The sequence below is a fragment of the Onychomys torridus genome, chromosome 8 (genome assembly GCF_903995425.1).
Source record: "Onychomys torridus chromosome 8, mOncTor1.1, whole genome shotgun sequence".
Taxonomy (NCBI): domain Eukaryota; kingdom Metazoa; phylum Chordata; class Mammalia; order Rodentia; family Cricetidae; genus Onychomys; species Onychomys torridus.
The window spans coordinates 59,612,979-59,636,379 of record NC_050450.1 but is presented as its reverse complement, the minus strand read 5'-3'; the positions used below and the strand labels follow the sequence as shown (position 1 = coordinate 59,636,379).

Here is a 23,401-nt window from a genome sequence, read left to right as displayed (position 1 = left end):
TCCTGCTGCTACTCTGTGAAAATCCTGCCCACACCTAAACATTGTCTCTCCCTTTAAAGTCCATCCTTCCCAACAAACAGTAAGCTGGAGGAGCAGAGTTCCATAGTGAGACCCTATTAAAATGTACTATCCCCAGGGTATTGGTTACTTGTCATGTTATTGTGACAAAAGCAATTTAAAGAAGAAAGGGTTTGTTTGCCTCACAGATGAAGAATATAGTCCATCAGGGCAGAAAAGCCATAGCTGCAAGAGACTGAGACAGCTGCCCACATGGTGTTTAGTCAGGAAACAGAGCGATGAATGCTGAGCTCAGATCACTTTTCCTTTTTATTCAGTCCAGGACTCCAAGCCTTGGGAAGGAGCACCTGCAATTAAGGTGTACCTTATTACCTCAGTTTACTTAATCCAGCTCTCACAAATCTTCCCAGGGATATACTGCTAGGTATTTCTAGATCCTGTGACATTGACAATACTAGCCATCACACCATCTCCTAGAATCATTGTGAGAGTTCAAAGTGTTAGTGTCTGAAGCACAGTGGGTGTTGGGGAACTAGCTGTTTCTTGCCTTTTCTCTCTCACTGGGAGAGCCCTATTCACACATTCACCATGCTTTTCCAGCCCAAGCACCCCAGCCCCAACCATGAGATTTTAGACCAAGATACACCCAATCTTCCAATATCAGAGGGAGTGTCTGAGGACTAGGAACCTACTTCCAACCCATAGCACAGAAATCAGAAAGCTCCTGGGACTAGGTGGCCTCTACCTGAAAGTTTAAATTCACTGCTCAGGTGACATGAGCATCTTAAGGATGATGCAAAGGCTCAGTCCCCTGGGGCAAAGTGCACAGCATAGCACCATGAACCTAGAGAGCACCCTAGAGATTCTGCCACCAGAGTGTCACTGTTGGGCTCAGCACTGCTCTCAGGAGGCTCTTGGAATTAAGGACAGTGTCTTCTCCAGCATAGGAACACAGCTGGATTTCTGGGCAGGGAACTGGCAGACAGGAGAATCCATTACCACGGGATCCTCATCACTCACCTCCCCACGTGGCCAAGGGGTCATCAGGTGTTTGCTGAGCACCCACTCATGTCAGGCCCCATGCCCAGGGCTTCCTTTGCATCTCACTTGTGCTTAAATCTCACAGTCACTCTTGAGAGAGAGACTGCTGTTGTCCCACCTTGGGGACAAGAAGAGCAAGGCTTGGTGCAGTGGGAAGGGGCTTGGACCTGCCTAGGCTCAGTGTGCTAGACTCTGCTGACTCCCCATGGGAGATTTGATTTGGGGAATATGGGGATGCAGGGTGGCTTGGGAGAGAGGGCTGGGGGTGGGAGGTTAGGAGGAGGTGGGATCTGTGGGTGGTATGTGAAGTGAGTAGAAAATTCCCTTATAAAGAAAAATTTTAAAAAAGGAAGAAGAGCAAGTCTTAGAGAAGTGAAGGCTCACAGTTGGAGAATTGTATTCAGCCTTCACTGTCATGATTCCCACACTGAACATCTCTGTCTTCCTCTCTCTGGCATCAGGGCAATGAGGACAGTCATACCAAAGCCAGAGATACCCAGGCTCTGGGAGCCAAGGGCCTGACCTTGAGCAATACTGCCTCTCAGTGCTGAGAGATGCCACCTTTCAAATCTGAGCTACACTCAAGGAAAAGCATTCCTTCTACTGCCAGATTGCAGTAAACTTGTAGAATCCATGGCCTTGAAATATGGCCCAGGCTTAAAGGACATCAACTGACTTAATCAGTCTTACCATTCTCCATTAAAAATAGAAAAGGAGGAAGAAAAATAGGAAAGACTTGAGGCAGCTTGTAAAAGCATACAAACACAATAACATCTGTGGAATGCAAAACTTTAGGAATGAAAATAGCCCAGTATGAAACTATGAGAACAAAAGAGTTACTGTGATTAAACAGCCTATTTGGATTAGAGGACCCTAGTATACAGGGTGATGAGGATATGGCTTCTGTATTAGCTATTATCAACAATAGAGAAAAGACCAATTGAAGAGAAAGGTATTTTTCATTCATTCTGTGTCCCAATGGCATGTCTCATCTGAGAACTTGAATATCTTAATATCTAACAACAGCTTCATGGTAAATGCTCAATCCACATGACATGCTTTGTGACAAATAAAGAGGGAAACTGAGTAAAAACAAGATGTCTGATATTATAGGCTTTGTGGGTCTCTGTCACACCTGTACAGCTCTGCTGACACAGTCTCAAAGACAAACAGACAACAGAGCAAATGGCCATGCTGTGCTCCAATGATGGTGTGTTTATCAAAGTTTCTTTCTGTCTCATTTTAAGTTTTTACTGTGGTACTGTACAACATCATGCTTTTCTTTCTTTCATCTTTTTTGGCTAGCATCCATAGATGGATTCCATGACACTTTCATATGTAAATATCATCAAACTCAGAATCTGTAGTGGAAAGAGGCAAGCAGTTAGGAGGGTTCTGAGAAGGCTGGCACAGGGTTCAAGCCAGCTCCCAAGACAAGTACTTAGTGACACAGAAGTTACAAGTCCAGACTTTGAAGCTGGGCAGAGGTAGATTACAGGCCTCATCAATGTCTCTATCTGGGAAATGGGAGGGTAAACACCTGTCTCCTTGGGCTGTGGGAGTAAAGTGATAATTGCATTGAATCTAAGTGGTCTAATATCCAATAAATGTTCAATAATTATAAGCCCATGCAATTGCTGCTGTGGTTATAGTTTGCATCCCTGTGAGACAGAAGCTCAGAGCTCCACATGAGGGAGCTGTGGCTCACAGAGGAATAGAGACTCCCACAGAAGTCTAGTGTGGAACCAAGACAGGCGTGTGAACTTCATGGTCCCAGAGCAAGACCATTTCCCAGCAGCACCTGTGACAGTGCCTTTCTCCCCATGAGACCATAGAGAAGGGAATGAAGGTGAGCAGGTAGGACCCCAGCTTTGCTTGACTGGCTACTACAGCTGCCTCTCAGACAAACACACAACCACTCTCTCCTTCCCACAGGACGTCCTTCATTGCTCAGATCCATAAGCACACCCAACATGAAGGTCCTTGAATGGTCAGATGACTTTGAACCATTGAGCACAGACCCTGATTTCTGGAGACACTTTCAGATCTCAAAGAAGAAACTCGATAAAGGAGAACCTGAGGACTCTGGATCCCAAAGCAAAGGTAAGCTGAGCCAAGGGCTGTGGATGGGACTTCAAGTCCACATAGATGATGTTTCTTCACAGGTGAGCCTCCACCACTATGGGGACCTGGTATAAGGGACTTAAATGGAAGAGCAGAGGAGCCATGGTGGAGTGCTAAGTGTAGCAGGATAAAATCAAACCCGAGGCCAGTTATTGGGGTGAACGCTGGAAGATAAGAGAAACAGAACAGGCCACAGTTTCCTCACCTCACCAGTTCCTCAGCTGGTCTTGTTTCCTCAGACTGCAAGCTTCTGTGTCCTTATCCCAATAGCTCTCAGCTGAACTGTGCTGCTCCAAAGCCTAAAAGCTTAACCAGCCAAATGCTTAACTAGCTCTGCTCTTCACACTTTATATATCATTCTCTTTCTGCCATCACTCTCTGGGATTAAAGGCGAGTGTCTCCATGCTGGCTGTATCCTTGAATACACAGAGATCTGCCTGGCTCTGCCTCCCAAGTGCTGGGATTAAAGGCGTGTGCCACCACCGCCACCCAACTTCTGCTATGGCTTGCTCTGACCCATTTTCTAGCCACCATTTCTGGCTCTGTTCTAGTGGCTGTCTGTTCTCTGACCCCAGATAAAATTATTAGGGTGCACAATATTGTGGGGAACACAATACCACCACAGCTAAGGGTCACAGGCTGGAAATTGATCCCTCTGGGTTCTGTAGAGCTGAAGTTAAACTTGAGACAAGGAGAAACTGGAGACCATGGGGTCAGCAGTGAGCCTAGTGCAAATGGCACCCAGAGTTCTGCTCAAAATATGTGTGGGACCTGAGGATCCCAGGGGTCATGCAGACCTGAAGCTCCAAACTCTATTCTCTGTGAGCTAGACCCTGGGAAGAGGGTAGGCTCCTGCCTCAGCTTCAGCCAGTGTCTTCTACTGACTCCCTCATATCTAGTTACTCAGGCCACACACCCTTGTCTCTTCCTCTTCTCAAACATCCAAGTAGCCACCTCTCTGCAGTGCACAAGGTCTAGAGAGAAAGGATAACTTGTCCTAGCTCACAGCACATAGAGACAGATACAGGGCTGGAATCTAGAACAAAGGGAGCCTGAAAAACGACTTCGTCCTCCTTCATCCTGCTGCTACTCTGTGAAAATCCTGCCCACACCTAAACATTGTCTGTCTCTTTAAAGTCCATCCTTCCCAACAAACAGTAAGCTGGAGGAGCAGAGTTCCATAGTGAGACCCTATTAAAATGTACTATCCCCAGGGTATTGGTTACTTGTCATGTTATTGTGACAAAAGCAATTTAAAGAAGAAAGGGTTTGTTTGCCTCACAGATGAAGAATATAGTCCATCAGGGCAGAAAAGCCATAGCTGCAAGAGACTGAGATAGCTGCCCACATGGTGTTTAGTCAGGAAACAGAGCGATGAATGCTGAGCTCAGATCACTTAATCTTTTAATTCAGTCCAGGACTCCAAGCCTTGGGAAGGGGCACCTGCAATTAAGGTGTACCTTATTACCTCAGTTTACTTAATCCAGCTCTCACAAATCTTCCCAGGGATATACTGCTAGGTATTTCTAGATCCTGTGACATTGACAATACTAGCTATCACACTATCACACCATCTCCCAGGATCATTGTGAGAGTTCAAAGTGTTAGTGTCTGAAGCACAGTGGGTGTTGGGGAACTAGCTGTTTCTTGCCTTTTCTCTCTCACTGGGAGAGCCCTATTCACACATTCACCATGCTTTTCCAGCCCAAGCACCCCAGCCCCAACCATGAAATTTTAGGCCAAGATACACCCAATCTTCCAATATCAGAGGGAGTGTCTGAGGACTGGGCACCTTCTTCTAACCCATAGCACAGCAATCAGGAAGCTCCTGGAATGAGGTGGCCTCCAGCTGAACGTTTAAATTCACTGCCCAGGTGACATGAGCTTATCTTTTTTTTTTTCTTTCTATTTATTCTGTGTGTCTTTTACATCATGTATCTTGATATCATTCATTTTCCCATCTGTTTGTATCCGTCCTCTGTCCCTGTACCTCCCCCAACAATAAAACAAAATTTAAGACAAAAAGAAATGGAGAAAAAGTTGGGAATTAAAAATCTTGTCATGGAGGCTGCAGTGTTACACAGTGAGTCACGCAGTAAACCCTTTTATCCATATATTTTTACTTGCAAGTGTTCACTGCAAAGAGTCATTGGTCTGGTTCAAGGTCTCTGGTTTCTGCTACACTATCAATGCTGGGCCCTCACGGCGACTCCTCATGGATATACTGTTGTTGCCCTGTGTTATAGAGATCTTGCAGCTTTGGGTCTATGGGTCAGGTCCCTTCACATGCTCCAGCAGATCACAGATGGAGTGGATGTTGGGGTGGGCCAAGTCATAACCCTGGTTCTGGGTCCAGGCAGCTGTAGAGTTGGCTGCCTGCCAGTTCTCCCCTGTCCTCACCACCAGGGTGAGCTCTCCAGCCCTGTCACTGCTAATTCACCTCTTGCAGCAATGAGGGAGACCTTGGGCCAGTTCTCCTGCTTTCACACACTCTAGTTCAGCTCTCCCACACCTACACCATTAAGACCATCTCTATTGTGTTGGGCAGGTGAGGTACAGAGGCCACTCTTTGCAGTTCTGCAGCTGGTGAGGGGTAGGGACAGTTCTTCCACCTGTCTCAGGTATTGATGGGCAGGAGGTAGAGGGAAGGGCATCTCTCCTCTGCCCCACATGAGCTTCTGATGGTGAAGCAAAGACATGATCAAAGACTCAGTCCCCTGGGGCAAAGTGCCAGCACAACACTCTGGACCTGGAGATCCCTAGAAACCACCCCAGAGATACTGCTCCAGGAGTCTCATTGTTGGGCACATCTCTGTTCCCAGGAGGCCCTTGGAATTAAGGACAATGTCTTCTCCAGCACGAGAACACAGGTGGGTTTCTGGGCAGGGAACTGGCAGACAGGAGACTCCATTACTACAGGACCCCTCATCACTCACCTTCCCAAGTTGCCAAGGGGTCATCAGGGGTTTGCTGAGCACCCACACATGTCAGGCCCCATGCCCAGGGCTTCCCTTGCATCTCACTTGCACTTAAATCTCACAATCACTCTTTAGACAGAGCCTGATGATGTCCCACCTTGGGGACAAGAAGAGCAAGGCTTAGAGAAGTGAAGGCTCACAGTGGAAGAACTGTATTCAGCCTTCACTGTCACCATTCACACACTTATCACCTCTGTCTTCCTCTCTCTGGCATGGGGCACTGAGGACAGTCACACCAAATCCATGGAAATGCAGGTTCTGGGTGCCAAGGGCCTGACCTTGAACGATAATACTGCCTCTCAGTGCTGAGAGATGCCACCTTTTAAATCTGAGCTACACTCAAAGAAAGCATTCCTCCTACTGCCAGCTTGCAGTAAACTTGCAGAATCCAGAGCTTTCAAATATGGCCCAGGCTTAAAGCGCTACAAATTACTTAATTGGTGCCACAACGTCCCTATCAAAATAGAAAGGGGGGGGGGGTAGGGAAGACTTGAGGCATCTTATAGTATGGGTTTTTTCTTCTTCTCACTTGGGTTGGGGAAGTGTGAGGGAAAGGGAGTCAGGAAGAATTTCCTGAAAAGCAGATTCTGGAGAATGTCATCAAGGTTCAGATTGGTTTAATCTGTATGTTCACTAGCATATATGCATATATTATCCAATTACCTAAGATCATATCACGTTACTGCCCAATGAGTCCAAATGACATGCAACCCACATTATGGGTGTGGGTAGTATTCCTATGCAGTGTGTCTGCAGACAAAAGGCAGGAAGCAGGCAATACCCTGGGTTTTGGCACCCAATTAGAGGAGTTCCAATTAGTGGGACTCCATTATGACTCATCCAGAGACTCAGATCTGCTCAAACAGATGCAGGAGATGTCGGTGCTTCTCATATTCCCTGTCTTTTAGTACCACTACCTGAACAGAGACTGACCCCCATGTTCCCCTTTTTCTAGTAATTCGAGGCAAAGTAGTTTCATGAGAAGTACATTTTGAGTATTTGATTGATTTTTTATGGAATATGACCCTCCATATTGCAATATTATAGAAGCATACAAGTGCAATAACATCCCTGGAGTGCAGTAATCTTAAAAACTGAAAAAAGCAAGTGTGAAGCTATGAGGACCAAAGAGCTGCTGTAACTAAACAGCCCATTGGATTAGAGGATCCTGGCAGGCAGGGTGATGGGGAAATGGCATCTGTATTAGCTATCATCAACAGCAGAGAGGGACTAATTGAAGAGAAAGGCACTTTTCATTCATTCTAAGTCCTGACGGGGTGTCCCATCTGAGAACTTGAATAACTTAATATCCAACAACAGCTTCATGGTAAATGCTCAATCCACATGACATGCTTTGTGATGTATCAAGAGGAAAGTTGGGAAACTCGAAATAAAGGACATAATGTCTGATATTGTAGACTGTGGGTCTCTGTCACACCTGTACAGCTCTGCTGATACAGTCTCAAAGACCGCAGAGGCAACAGAACAACAAATAACCATGCTGTGCCCCAATGATGCTGTATTTATTGATGCTTCTTTTTGTCTCGTGTTGATGTTTCACTGTGGTACTGTACAATGTCATGCTCTTTTTACTTTCTCTCTCTCTCTCTCTCTCTCTCTCTCTCTCTCTCTCTCTCTCTGTCTGTCTCTCTCTCTCTCCCCCCTTCCCTCTTCTTCCTTTCTTTTCTTCCTTTTTTTTAGTTAGCATTCAGAGATGAACTTCATGTCATTTTCATATATAAACATCATCAAACTCTTATTTTTCTGCTGCTGTCCTCCCCTCTGCCCCTCCCTCTCTTCCTGGCCCCTCTCTCTCCAGATAGCCTCCCTCCTTTCATCATATACCTGCCCTATTACCCTATCCTGTCCCCCCTTCAGATTTCTTCCTTTCCTTCATGGGCAGTCCTCTTACACTAAACACTGAATTTTGAATTTCATATACTCTTCCTGACATGAAATATTCTTCTTCTGATTTTATCTAACTGTTTGCGATCATAACTGCTTTTCTGAGCTTACAAAAACAAGTGACCAGCTGAGGTTGTGAAACATTGGCCAAATATATCCACGTACCTGTATGTGTGTGTGTGTGTGTGTGTGTGTGTGTGTGTGTGTGTGTGTGTGTATTCAAACAAATATTTAAATGCAACTTCTGAATCCATGTAATATTGCTTGTATGTATATGATTATAGAACTACTTGAGACTACCTGATATTAGATAACCATTAGGGAAACATCCCTGGGAAAGACTAATGCTCCTTCTCAGCAGTCATTAAGTGACCACAGCTCTTCATCTAGAGATGGGGCCCTGTGAGATACTCCCATCCACAATAGCATATCAACTGGTGTAGTCATGGTTCATGTCTTCTTTAAGCAGCCATACTGTTGAGATTTCATGGATGCAGCTTCTCTGTCACATCTTTAGACACAATCTTAAAGCAGACTTCCTAGTTTTCTGGCTCTTACAATTTTCATTTCCCTTTCTCTTCTTCCACAATGTTCACTGAGCATTAGGTGTCGGGATTGTGTTGTTAATATAGCCATTGGAGATGTTCATCTCACCAGTCAATTATTACCTGCATTTTAACCAGTTGTGGGCTAATGTGATGGTTTCCATCCTCATCTAAAAGTTTCTTGATGATAGGGAAGAGCTATACTCATCTCTGGGTATAAGGACAAGTACTTAGCATGCAGTGAGGTAGTAGACTGGTTTAGTACAATGACAAGAGTAGTGTGTCCTCTAAGATCCTTGACCTCACTAGCCATGGGTGGTTGGCTAGATCTACAGTACAAGGTATTATTTCATTCCTGTTGAGTGACCTTTAAGTCCAATCAGGCAGCTGTTGGTTACCACCAAGATATAAGTGACACCACTGCACCTTTGAGATGCCTTGCCATAATCATGGTTCATAGGTGCCACAGTTGGGTAGGTAGGTGTCTTAGTTAGGGTTACTATTGCTGTGATGAAACACCATGACCAAAGAAACTTGGGGCATAGGTTTGTTAGGTTTACATTTCCACATCACAGTTCATCTTCAAAGGAAGTCAGGATAGGAACTCAAGCAGAACTGTGACCTGCAAGCAGGAGCTGATGCAGAAGCCATGAAGAGCGCTGCTTCCTGGCTTGCTCCTCATGGCTTTCTTGGTCTGTTTTCTTATAGAAAGCAGGACACTATCCCAGGCCTGGCACCACAGGTAATGTGCTGGGCCCTCTCCCATCAATAACTAACTAAGAAAATGTCCCACAGACATTTCCACAACCAGATCTTGTAGAGGCATTTTCTCAGTTGAGGCTCCCTCCTCTCTGGTGACTCTAGATTGTGTTGAATTGACATAAAACTAACGGGTATAGTAGGACTACTGGTTGCTTTCCACCCTTGGCAATTCACAGAGCTCCTTCCAGAACTAAGAAAGCTGGTGCTCAGGGAGAAGATTTCTGGATCAGATATACCTCTTGTACTCCAAGTCCTGTGTCCAAAGTATGAGGTGATTTCAGGAATAAGGACTTACCTTCAACATCTAAGAGGCAAACAAGGGCAACAGCTATACACTTTATTGTCTTGGGAGTCCCATGTACTCCCTAGACTAACGACTCGAAAGAAGGTTTCTTAATGCCTGTTACTAGAGGTTATATTAGATAATCTAATGGCTTTTGGGGAAGCAATATTATCCTAAATGGAATATTGTCATTAATGTATGTGTGTGCATATGTTTGTACATATGTGTGTAAACACGTGCACTTAGAAGTACTATATGTAATTTAAAGTACATATAAAGCAAGGTGACTCCCTGATTAATATCCTTTGTGTTGTTCATCCCTCCTCCCTCACTTTAATATTGTCCTCACTCCCCTTCACCAATTAAAGACCCCCTCATTTCATTTTTCACATATAGAACCTTCTCGTTCTATTCCCCTCTCTCTAGCTCCTCCCCAACTCACGGTCCCTTTTCTCTTCCCTGGTTTCTGCAGAGACTCCAGGTTGCATAATAACATCTGAAGATTTGGAGGTAGGAACCACAAATGAGAGAGAACATGAGGGTGTTTTTCTAGGTCTGAGTTACCATGTTTAATATATTTTCTAGTTATATACATTTACTTACCAAATTTATTATTTCATTTCTAGCACTGTAATAAATCTTGAATTCTGGAATGGTAATCCCTCCAGCATTGTTTAGCTCAGGCCAGGTTTGGCTATCTAGGGTCTTTTGTGGCTCCATGTGAATTTTAAGATCTTTTTTCTATTTCTGTGAAGAATGTTGTGATAAAACAGACATGGTGGCACACATCTGTATCACAGGCACACATCTGTATCACAGTACTCAACGGACAGAAGCAGGCAGATCTTTGAGTGTTCAATGCCAGCCCAGTGTGCATAGTGAGTTTTTAGAGAGCCAGAGCTATATAGAAAGACTCTATCTCAAAAAAAAAAAAAGTGTTGTGGTGGGTGCAGAGACTAGAGAAATTGTTCTGTGGTTAAGAGCACTTATTTGCTCTTGTAGAGGACTCAGGTTTAGTTCCCAGCACCCATGCTGTGGCTCACAATCATCTCTACTTTGAATTCCAGATTCAGTGTTCTCTTCTGACCTCCATGGGCCCCAGGCACAAACATGGTATACATACATTCATTTGGGCAATATACTCATAAACATGAAATAAAATAATCTTTCTTAAAAAGGAAAAAAGTTTTAAAATCTTTAATAGATGTTTTGGGCATTTTGATTGGGATTGCATTGAATCTGTAAATTGTTTTTTGTAAAATGCTCATTTTTCACAATATTTTGCCAATCTACAAGCATGGGAGTTCTCTCCATTTTCTTGTGTCTTCCTCAATATGTTTATTCATGGATTTGAGATATTCACTGTAGAAGTCTTTCACCTCTTAGTTGGGCTTATTCTTAAATATGTTATTATCTGTCAGGCTGTAGGAAATCTGAAAGTATTCATGACCGCTTTCTCAGCATATTTGTTGGCAGTGGATAGAAAGGCTAATCATTTTTGTTAAGTTATTTTTTTATCCTGCCACTTTAATGCAATTGCTGACCATTTAAGGAAGTCTCTTATATACAATGTTGTATCATGTGAGAGATAATTTGATTTCTTTTCCTATTTGTTTTCATTTAATTTCCTTCTCTTGCCTTATTGCTCCAGCTACTGCTTTGAGCACCATATGAAAAGGAATAGGGGAGGGGTGATGGAGAGGTGGCTCAGCATTTGAAAGCACCAACTGTTCTTCCAGAAGACCTGGGATCAATTCCCAGCACCCACACAGCAGCTTGCAACTGTCTGTCAGTCCAGTTCCAGGGGATCTGATACCCTCTTCCGATCTTTGAGGCCACTGCGCACATGTAGTGCACAGACTTGCATCCAGGCAAAATACTCATATATACAGAATAAAAATTAAAATGAAAAAACTTTTAAGGAAAAAAAGGAGTGAGAATATCATGCAGCCCTTTCTCATTCATGATTTTAACTGGATTACTGTGAAGTCTTTCTACATTTAGGAAAATGTTAACTGTATGTTTATTATAAAAAAGCATTATATTGAGGTATGGGTCCTCTCTGATCCTATTCTCTCTACAACTTTTCTCATGAAGGAATTTTGGATTTCGTCAAAGGCTTTTTCTGCATCTACTGAGATAATCATGCAATTTTAAAGCCCATTTATATGATTTTTTTATCTTAATTAGCTTGTATATTGTCTTAGGGTTCCTAAGGCTCTGAAGAGACACCATGATCATGGCAACACTTATAAAAGAAAACGTTTAATTGGGACTAGTTTATAGTTTCAGAGGTTTAGTCCATTATCATCATGTTGGGAACTCAAAGCCCACCCCCACAGTGACACACTTCCTCCAACAATGACACACCTCCTAATAGTGCTACTCCCTAGGAAGACCGTTTTCTTTCAAACAACCATTTATATGTTTGTTGAACCACCCCTGCTTCTCAGTAGAAAACAAACTTGATTGTGGTGGATGTGCTTTTTTACATATGACTGCAATCAGTTTACAAGTATTTTATTAAGAATTTTTTCTTCTATGTTCATCTGGGAAATTGGCATGTAGTTTTGAGGGATTTTTGTTTGTTTTGTTTTGTGTGTGTGTGTGTGTGTGTGTGTGTGTGTTTATCTTGTTTTGGTATTAGAGTTATACTGGCTACATAGAAGAAGTTTGGAAGTGCTCCTGTTTCTATGAGCATGGTATTTTGTTTGTTTGTTTGTTTTATTATGAATAACTTTAGAAGACTTGTATATCTTGTTTGAGAATCTGGTAGAATTCTGCTTCCCTGCTGCTTCTAAGCCAAAATTCACCCTGGAGTGACCCTGTTTGTTCCATGGACCTGCAGAAAAGCAAACACTGACAGTTGAGAGAAGCAGTAATCTATGGGTATAAGCATAACTATTCAGAAGGCAGATTCACATTTTGCCCATCTAGCAAAAATAACAAGAGGTCTTTCCCTAGGGGCTATAACCTCCTGAGCCATCAGCTTTAGACCAGGTTTACAGATGTGAATTCCCTGCTTTGGAATTCAAATCTAATTAGAAATTCCTCAAATTTAACCATGGAGCAGATGGCTACTCTACAACCTTCATGTCATTATTGCACCTGTGAGTCTGTCTCACCTAGCATGTCAGTATTGTAACATCCAGGGTCACCATCTGGTAATATCATTGATGTTTTTTCCCCAGTGTCCTCATAGCACCTCTTAGTACTATGATAGTTACACAGCATGGAAGAAGTTTCATGTCTGTTCCAACTTGGAGTCTCTAAGTCCTGTAACAAAAGTATGTTGTGTCTTCAGCAACAGGGTCTTAACTCTAGTTCTGGTAGACCACCAAGAGCAACAGCAACAGGCTTTGCTGCTTTTAGAGTCTCTGCATCCTCCCTGACCAGTAACCCTTAGGGAGGTACCCCATACTTGGCATTGGGATTTGCCTTTAATGACTCATATCTTCTGAGGAAAGTACTGTGCACCCATTGCTCACTATCCTACATTTATCTAAGTTATATTTTTGATTAGCTTACAAAGTGGTGTGGTTCTCTAGGATCTTTCATACATCGTTAGTTTTGGTTTACTCATCCATCCCACCCACTCCTCTCCCCTGTCACACTATCCCTATTCTCACTTAAATCTTGAATCACTTAAACCTCACTTAAACATTTTCAATCTCAATGGTTCTACTCTGTCTCCACCCCTAAAGGCCGTTTACCCTACCCCTCTCTTGAGCTCATTATAGTTTCCTGATCTCTAGAGACATTCCGAATATGTCTTACATGGTCCCACCTCTAGATGAAAAGCTACAGGCAATTAATGGCAGCTGAGAGAGAGAGACTCAGTCTTCTCCAGAGATGAGTCCCTAGTAGGTTATCCAATTCCAAGTGGTCAACATTAAATATATAACAGCAGCACTACATAGACTCGTCACACTGTGTGCATGCATGTATGTATGAATGTATATATGTATGTATGTATGATGTGTGGATGTAACAATCATTAAAGAAGAAAAGAAGAATTTAAGAGGAAAGGAGGGGACACAGGAGGAATTGGAGGGGAGACTAAGAAGGGTAGAAATGATATAAATATGGTATGGATGTAGAAAATTCTCAAAATTTAACTTAAAAGAAAGTTTAAAAATAATAAATTAAACATACAAGTCTAAACATATGGATCATATACATAATATATGTCAGATGATCCACATATGACAGAAAATATGGCATTTGTCTCTCTGGGCAAGGTTACTTCACTAAGTAGGATATCTTCCATTTCTATCAATTACCTGTGGATTTTTATTGGTCTTTTCTTCTTTCTATATGCATATGTGTATCTTGTGTATATGTGTACATCTTTGCATGTGCTAGGGCATACATATGTGGGGGGTTATAATGTGTACCTGTGAGCACTCTAAATTGATATCTGAAATTTTCCTCAGTTGCTCTCACATTCATTCAGGCAGAGCCTCTCATCTATGGAGCAAGTCTAGCCAGACATCTTGCTCTATGTATCCCTTGACTCAACTATCTGAGTCTGGAATAACAGGGACCCAATGCAAACGCAGAATGTACAGGGGATCTTAGGAAACAAATTCTAGTCTACATGCTTTTTTGTCAAACTCATTAACTTGCTGCCCCAGATGTTTTTAAGTGTGACAAAACTGTGATGTGTGCATAGTAACAGATAAATCCCAGATGAGAGGTCTTGGAGAGCACAGCCCAGGAAGAGCTGAGCTCTCCCTTGGCAGCTCAAACAGACATGGCCTGAGCCAGGCAGACCTTGGCCGCATTCATGAGTGTTCAACCTGCTACACTCAGAAGATGTTAGAGGTTGTCCTACAGAAGACAATGAGAGCAGATCTATAGATCCTGATTTTAGAGGCAAGTTGGTCCCTGAAGCCAGGCTCTCAATAGCCAGTTCTGTGAACTAATACTATACTCTGTGATTTCCCCAAATTTTCTTCAGTATTTTAGCCAAGGCAGGACAGGCAACTGCCTTGTACTTTGGGAAACCAGCAGGTGCTGTGGGATGAACTTGAATTCTGGTCCATGGGACATCCTCCTATCTGTCTTATCTTGAGTTCCTTCCAAAGAAGATGTTGAGAGGAGATTTGTGTTCAGGTCCAAACTGAAGAGGACTCTTCAGATGCACTGGATGGAGGAAGGGGGGGTAGGGCAGGAGGAGGGAAGCCAGTGAAGTGTGCTATGTGAACGGTGGGGCAGGTGACATCAAAAGCAAGTGTGTTAGTGTGTTTTCCATTGTCAGGACAGGAAACAGAGACTGGGTAACTTTTGTTGTTCTTGTTGTTTGATTGATTGATTGATTAATTAACTGACTGACTGCCTGATTGCAGCCCAGGATGTTTCCAAACTCACCATATGGAAAAGCTGGTCCTGAGTTCCTGATTCTCCTGCCTGTCTTCTGAGTGATGAATTACAGGACTATACAACCATGCTTAGTGGGCTTTTTGTTTGTGTGTTTTGTTGGTTGGTTTTTTGTTTGTTTCTTTAGAACTTGGATATTTAATTACACTTTTGGAGTTTGAAGTCCAAGAATAAGAAAGACTGTAACTGGTTCTGCTTAAGAAAAAAAGTACACAGGCAAGCAAGTGCCTGCAGGAGAGAAAGAGAAGCGCTTCCCACAACAGCTTGCCCATTTCTAGAAGAAAAGCATTGGTCAGCTAATAAGGGGCCTGCCCCCATGACTCCAGATACTCACACTAGACCCTTGTCCCCAAGGGGCAAATGAGTTTCAGTAGGAACTAAAGACTTCCAAACAGTAGTCACAAACAAGGCTTGTTGTTACCAATGATATGTGGAAGGCAGTACAAAATATGCCTGGAATTACCAGGCCCGGGGAGAGGGGAACAAGTCTGTCTGAGTTTATTTATTTTTCCTCATTTTGCATACCAACCACAGATCCCCCTTTCATCTGTCCTCCCATTCCCCCTACCCCTGCCTCCCCTCCCCAACTCACCCCTCATCTCCTCTTCTAAAAGGATGAGAGTTCTTCCATGGGGGTACAACCAAGCCTGGTACATTCAGTTGAGGCAGGACCAAGTCCTTCCCCACTTCATCAAGAGTGAGTAAGGTGTCTGATCATAAGTAATGGAATCCAGAAAGCCAGCTCATGCACCAGGGATCCTGATCACACTGCCCAGTGCCATTCAAAAAGACCCAGCTACACAACTGACTCCCGTATGTAGAACGTCTAGTCTGGTCCCATGCAGGTCCCACAGCTGTTGGTCTAAAGTGTGTGAGTTCCTATGAGCTTGGTTCAGTGAAACATTAACTCTAAGCATCCCAAGACCATCCCTTCAGACCCACAGTCTCAGAACTTACAGAATGATGTTGTCAGGACTGCAATGGTGGGGGCCAATGTGATCTGTCAGGAGCAGACATTGGCTCCAAAGTCTTTAATCTCCCCAGTACTCCATGGCCTTCTGCAGTAGAGATCACAGCCCCCAATTTCAGACAGGAAGCTTCATAGTGGATCATCTCATAGACTGAATGAAGACAGAGTTGTGCCTGTGAACTCACTCTTTATTCTCAACCACTAGAGAAGATATGGCACAGAGTAAAACATTAATAAATATCTAAAGTATGAAGGAACATTGTACAGCATTATTATTAATTAGACAAGTGAAGACTTGAACTAGATTCTTCTAGTCTAAATATCACATTCCTTGCACTGCGCTGTTCAGAATATCCCAGGGCCCACAGCCAGTATGTTGTGCAGCTTAGACAGATGTCTAAATTCATCCAGTTGTTGATGGGTGGAAGGAAGAGAGCATGAGAAGAAAGAATGAAAGGAGAAACAACTACTGTGGACAATTATGCTTCATCTTTCACTCATCTGTTTATGATTCATTTCAGAAATACATAAGAATGAAGGAAGAGAGAAATTTTACCACACTGCATCCTGGAAAACCAAGGATTTGCTCCAAAATTTCACACAGCTACTGCTTCTACAAAAACCTTGTCCAAGAGGCTGGGAGACCTTGGTCTGGAAAAGCTGGAGTAAAGGTAAAGGAGAGGAAAGAGGACATCTGATTGAGATCCAAGACTTATTTAACCCAAACCCAGATACCCAGGAAGAGCCTCAACTAGTCATCTTAGAGGGGGTTGCTGGGATTGGGAAGTCAACGCTGGCCAGGCAGGTGAGGAGAGCATGGGAGGAAGGCCAGCTCTACAGGGATCGCTTCCAGCATGTCTTCTACTTCAGCTGCAGAGAACTGGCCCAGTGCAAGCAGCTGAGTCTGGCTGAGCTCATAGCAAAAGACCAGACTGTGCCTGTAGCTCCCATGAAGAAGATCCTGTCTCAGCCTGAGAAGATGCTCTTCATCCTAGATGGCATAGATGAGCCAGCATGGGTGTTAGAGAAGCCAAATCCTCCACTCTGTATGCACTGGAGTCAGCCACAGCCTGTGCACACACTGCTGGGCAGTTTGCTGGGGAAATCTGTCCTGCCTGGGGCTTTCTTTCTGCTCACAGCTCGGACCACAGCTCTCCAGAAGTTCATTCCTTCTTTAGAGCAGCCACGTTGGGTGGAAGTCTTGGGTTTCTCGAGGTCTGGATGGAAGAAATATATCTTCAAATATTTCACAAAGAAACGAGAAGCAATTGAAGCTTTTAGCTTAATTAACTCAAACCCAGTGCTCTTAACCCTGTGTGGGATACCCTGGGTGTCCTGGCTGGTCTGCACTTGCCTGAAGCAGCAGATGGAAAAGAGAGGAGACCTGTCACTGACCTCTCAGACCACCACAGAACTCTGCCTGAAATATCTTTCCCAGACTCTTCCAGGTCATGCTCTGGGAACCCATCTCAGAAGGCTCTGCTCACTGGCTGCTGAGGGGATCTTGAGAAGAAGGACCCTGTTCAGTGAGAGAGATCTCTGGAAGCAAGAGTTATCTGAGGATGTCATTGCCCCTTTCTTGAATATCGGTGTCCTTCAAAAGCAGCCCAGCTCTGTGAGTTACAGCTTTTCCCACTTGTGTCTCCAGGAGTTCTTTGCAGCGATGTCCTGCATCTTGGGGAATAATGAGCAGAAACATGGTTTTGTGGAAACCTTCAATATTGTGGAAACACTGAAGGAAGTCTATGGAAGACATGACCTGTTTGAGGCACCCACTGTGCGATTCCTATTTGGTCTTTTAAGTAAAAAAGGAATGAGAAAAATGCAGAAGATCTTTGCCTGCAGGTTTCCTTGGGATACAATTTACCTGCAATTGAAGATCCGAGAAGAAGCCCTATACCATCAACCACATTCTCTGGGGTTACTGCACTGTCTGTATGAGATTCAGGATAAGGAGCTTCTGACAGATGTGATGGACAATTATCAAGTAACAAGTGTGCCTGCCCCAGTAGATATGGTACATCCAGAATTCCACAGAAACCTGGTAGTCCAGACAGATGTGGAGCTCATGGTGGTCACTTTCTGCATTAAGTTTTGCAGTTATGTCAACGGACTTCAGCTGAATCCTGGTGCACAGGAGGAGAAAGTGCTTCTGGCCCCCAGGATGGTTCTGTGAGTATCCAGACACAGTCCTCTCTCCAGCTTCCCTGTGGATCCGATGAGCACACATGTTCTGAGCACCAGCAACACTCTTAGCTAGATCCAGGACATCAAGATACAGGTCATCAGTAATATCTAATTGCTGAATCTGGCCGCCTTTCTCTATTTGCCTCTATGTGCCTGACTATGTAATGTGCTATGAGCTTTTAATTCTCTCTATGCCTTGGCAAGAACCCACTTTATTCTCTGATTCAAATTTTCTCCACCCTTCACAAGGTTCAAATAGCCTACAGTTACTGACCCTCTCTCTTTCTAGGATTTCTCTCTAAGAGCCTGCTCATTCAGCTCCTAGGGCATTATCTGTTATCCACATGATTGTGACCCTGAGGTCTTCCTATCATCACCTCAGAAGATATATGTGTTAGAGTCCCTATGTTTTCCCTGCCCAGATGACTTCCTTGTATGTGTCAATGAAGGTAACATGGCCCTGGCACTCAGTCTGAAGGATTCCTAACTTCCTGCCAATCCCAGCAGCAGTGTAGACCTCTCCTTCCAGGGTCTCCTACCACTGTGCAGAAGTGATGACTCATATCATTATGTGTCTCTCTCCTCTATAGATGATTCATTAAGTATTGACTTTATGTCAGGCCCTACCAATCAATCACAAGAGGAGACATAGAGTTGCTACCTCAAGGATTTCAGAACTGGGAAAGAAGACAGCCAACTACTCTAATTAATAGGGCTTGACTCTTGCAAATATCAGGGACATACCAATGGTCTTGAGTTGAGGCCTTAGACACCAATCTGAACAACACAGCAAGAGCCCATGTGAATAACAAATAACTTACAAGTAGTGGTTAGAGAACAAGAACAGGATGAGGAGAGGAGAGGGAACTGATCAAAGAGAACAAATGTGATCAAACTGTCTTACATGTGTAGGAAGTTGTCTTAATGACTCTCCTTTTATATGACTAGGATGGAGTAACAAAAAAATACTTGCTGTAGAAAAGTGAGGATACATCAGTTATCAAAACAACAAAAATTACTGTCCACCAGAATTCCATTTCTCAGAGAGGATAGCATTAAGAATTGGGGTAGTTGAGCTTGGTCATGCACACCTGTCTTCCCAACCTCAGAAGACTGAGGCAATAGTCCCAGTCCAGCCTGGGCTACATAGTGTGAAACTGTCTCAAAATATCAGGAACTAAGGAAAGTCATTTTGTAGAGAGATTACCTAGTATATTGGTTAAGTTTCTGTTGCTGTGATTAAACACCATGACCAACAACTTATAGAAGAGTTTATTTTGGCTTATGGTTCTAGAGCAATCAGGGTCCACCATGGCAGATGGAAAGGATATTACTGAAGAAGCAGCTGAGAGCTCATTTCTTGAACCACAATCAGGAAACAGAAAGAGTGTCCTGGGAATGGCTCAAGGTTTTGAAATCATAAATCCTGTCCCTAGTGACGTATTTCGTCCCAACAAAGCCACACCTCCTGAGCCTCCCCAAAGAGTACCACCAATTGAGGTCCAAGCATTCAAATGCCCAAGACTGGGTAACATCTCATTCAAAATACCACCTAGAGCGACGCGGGAAGTCCAGACACCAGAACTGTCTGAAGAGAAGACCTGAGACAGAGGAGGCTCAGGCTCCGGCGGAGGCAATGGCAGAGAGGCCCGAGGACCTAAACCTGCCCAACGCCTTCATTACTAGGATCATCAAGGAAGCGCTCCCGGATGGCATCAACATCTCCAAGGAGGCCCAGAGCGCCATCTCCCGCACAGCCAGCGTCTTCGCCCTGCATGCCACATCCTGTGCGAACAACTTCGCGATGAAGGGGAAGCACAAGACTCTCAATGCCAGTGATGTGCTGTCAGCCATGGAAGAGATGGAGTTCCAGCGGTTTGTTGCACCATTGAAAGAAGCCCTAGAAGTGTACAAGCGGAAGCAGAAAGGCAAGAAGGAAGCTTCGGAGCAAAAGAAGAAGGACAGAGATTTAAAAAACAAACAAACAAACAAAAAAAAAACGATTCAGAAGAGCAGGAAAAGAGCAGGGAGGAAAAGGATGAAGTCGAGGAAAGACTGGATGAGGAAGAGCAGAATGATGAGGAGGAAGTAGACAACCGAGTGGAGAGAGTGGGCAGATTGTGGCACCACGGAAGTGACCACCCTGAGATGTGTCCATGTGGTACCTTTCCCTGAAAGGCACAGGTGCCTGAGATCCAAGTTAAGACTGACCAGAATGATCAAAACCAGCTCTTCCCATACTCAGAGCATCTGAGTAACAGAAACCTGTTTTCCTGAATCAGTCTGGAGTGTGTGACTTTTCAGTATAAGGGATTCTGAATGACTAAATAGTTTGATATTGTTTGTTTACTTAAGTATGTGGCTAGCTAGTTTTTTTTTTTTTTAAATCCCCTTACTCTGCCCCTCCAAAAAGGTAATAACTTCTACATTGCCTGCTGTGTTCCAGGTCACAGAGGCACTAAAGGCTCAGGGGCAAAGTGGGGCTTTGGACATGGTCACCCGTTTGATTGCACAGTATTGGCAATGGGTATTAATGGTCGGAATGGTGGCCCTTTAGGAAATGACTGAACTGGGGGAGAACTGAGGTAATCTCTTCACTGGATGGTAACATTGTTTGTTTGCTTGTTTGGTTTGGTTTCTAGACTTGATTAGCTTGTAGCCCTTCTTTATTGACTGTAGAGTTCAGTCTGCTGGGGTGGCTGCACTCCTATAACATACAGTCTTAAATTCTCAGTGTCAATTGGAATCTGTCAAAAGGGGTGCCAATTCTTAAAAACAGGTGGCTTAATCTTAGCGGTAACTCAGTGCCTGCCACTGTAGAACTTAGTGCTACCTCCTGGAAGGTGTAAAAGCCCAGGTTTGCTCTTCATTAGTTCATCTCCCTGACTAGTGGCTGCTGCTTTTGGTTAAGAGAGTCTGATGCTCTTTCAGAGGATGTGGATCCATTCCCAGTACCCACATCATATGGCTCACAACCACCTTTATCTACATTTCCAGAGGATCCAATGCCCTGCTTCAAGTCTCTGCAGGTTTCTGCATGCATAGAATACACATAGACACACACAAAAAGTAGGCATACAAACATACACTGTCTTAGTTTAGGTTTTTATTGCTGTGAAGAGACACAATGGCCACAACAATTCTTATAAGGAAAACATTTAATTGAGATGGTTCCCTTACAGTTTGAGAGGTTAAATCACTCTTGGGCATATACCAAGGAATACTCAATCATACCTCAAGGGCATTTGCTCAGCTATGTTCATATCAGCATTGTTTGTAATAGCCAGAACCTGGAAACAACCTAGATGCCCTTCAACTGAAGAATGGATAAAGAAAATATGGTACGTATACACAGTGGAGTACTACTCAGCAGAGAAAAACAATGACATTCTGAGGTTTGCAGGCAAATGGATGGATCTAGAAAAAAACCATCCTGAGTGAGGTAACCCAGACTCAGAAAGACACACATGGTATGTACTCACTCATAGTAGGATACTAGATGTAAAACAAAGATGGTTTTGTAAATTAAAAGAAAACATCCTATACTACTGATTCAGTCAAAGATGGCCATCTCTAATCTGTGTTTTGGAACTTGTGGTATTATTTTGAGTTTGTTATGTTTTTTTTTGTTTTGTTTTGTTTTTTTTTAACAGTTGTAGGGATCAAATGTTGTATACACCAGGTCCTAGGTGTTTGAAGCTTAGCCTGATTTAAAATTCACCATTCTCCTGCTTCTGTATGCTTGGTTTCTGGCATTAAAGGAATGAAATACCACATAGGGTGGTGTTCTCTCTCTCTCTCTCTCTCTCTCTCTCTCTCTCTCTCTCTCTCTGGGTTTCTATATATATATATCAATGTCTCTCCATGTATCTATGTATCTATGTACCTATCTATCTATCTATCTATCTATCTATCTATCTATCTATATCTATCCTTTCCCTCTTCTTTTGAAAAGATATAGGGACATAGACCAACATATCTGTAATGTTTATGACCATGCTTAACATCCCACTACAAAGTCACTCTCAACCAACATCTCCTGAGCTCCCTTCCTAGGTCTCCTTTCCAGTATTCCTTTGTGAGACTCTAGAATTCTGTTCAAAAGGAAAGCAGTTATATTCACATCAAAAGGAAGAGGCTGCCTGAATTACCAAGGTCCCGCTTTGTGCCAAGGCCTGGGTACTGTATATTATAAAGAAAAGATGCTAGCCACCTTTTCACACCCTGTGGGACACCTAGATTGAGTCATAAAGAGGCACACAAAATGAACACACAGCATGCTATGATAAGGATGTAGATGAGGAATCACCTGGAGGAGAGGATCCAGATGTTGGACCAAAGGAGCATCTAGAAGCTGGTGTATCCTGGGGATGGTATATTGAGACCTGGTGCTCAGGCAAATAGAAATCTAATCTGCTTTGTGGGGCTCTGCACCTCAGACCATGCACACGCCATTCACATCTTTCATGCCCCCCCCCTCTCTTCCTCAGATCCAGATGGACTCCAATCACTAATGAAAGTTGGCAGATTCTCTTCTCCACTCTTGAGTTCACAGGAAACCTGAAGTTTCTGGACCTAAGTGGAAATCCATTGAACAACTATGCACTGTGCAGTCTTTGTAGGACCCTGAGATCCCCTGGATGTCACCTTAGGACATTGTGGTGAGTCTGGCCTGGGTTCTTCCCTAAAGCTGGGACGGATGGCAGGAGAGCAAAGCAAAATCTGGGTCTGGGGTGAGGTTTAGTATTTATCAAATATTCACCAAACGTACTTGACCACACCAGTAGTACATGCCAGACTTGTTATGATAAACAAATAGATTCTGTTCTTGGGGATCCTGAAAGGCTAATATTCAGTAGGGAGCCCCACTAGCTATTGCTAACAACACCCCCATGAGGTCTGCAGTAGAGCAAACCTTCTGCAGAAGCAGCTACAGCAGAGCTGAAGAACACAGAAGAAGAGGCTAAATGAAGCAGGAGAAGAGAAAGCTCCAGGCTCAGGGAATGGCATCTCCCCATTTCCTCCTGATCTCTGCCCTTGTAACCACCCATCTCCATCTTTATTAAGATTTTACATGAGTGATATCATGCCCTATTCTATGGCTGGTGAATTTCACTTCAGATGGCTCTTGAAATATAACAAGGAGCTGTCCTGGGCCTTGTGGAGCTCTGCCATGGCCAGTCACAGCAGAGTAGTGGTGCCCAGC

At 43.7% G+C, this 23,401-nt stretch overlaps 1 protein-coding gene across 6 annotated transcripts in view; it reads left to right on the top strand.

The window, feature by feature from the left end:
• LOC118589946 (NACHT, LRR and PYD domains-containing protein 1a-like) overlaps positions 1–23,401 on the top strand; it is a 47,956-nt gene that overhangs the window by 4,149 nt on the left and 20,406 nt on the right. For all 6 annotated transcript variants that reach the window (XM_036197662.1, XM_036197664.1, XM_036197659.1 and 3 more), the window contains 3 exons: positions 2,995–3,162; positions 16,530–18,180; positions 22,686–22,856. In XM_036197662.1, coding sequence (XP_036053555.1) covers positions 2,995–3,162; positions 16,530–18,180; positions 22,686–22,856 — 1,990 coding nt within the window. The remainder of the gene's footprint in view (positions 1–2,994; positions 3,163–16,529; positions 18,181–22,685; positions 22,857–23,401) is intronic.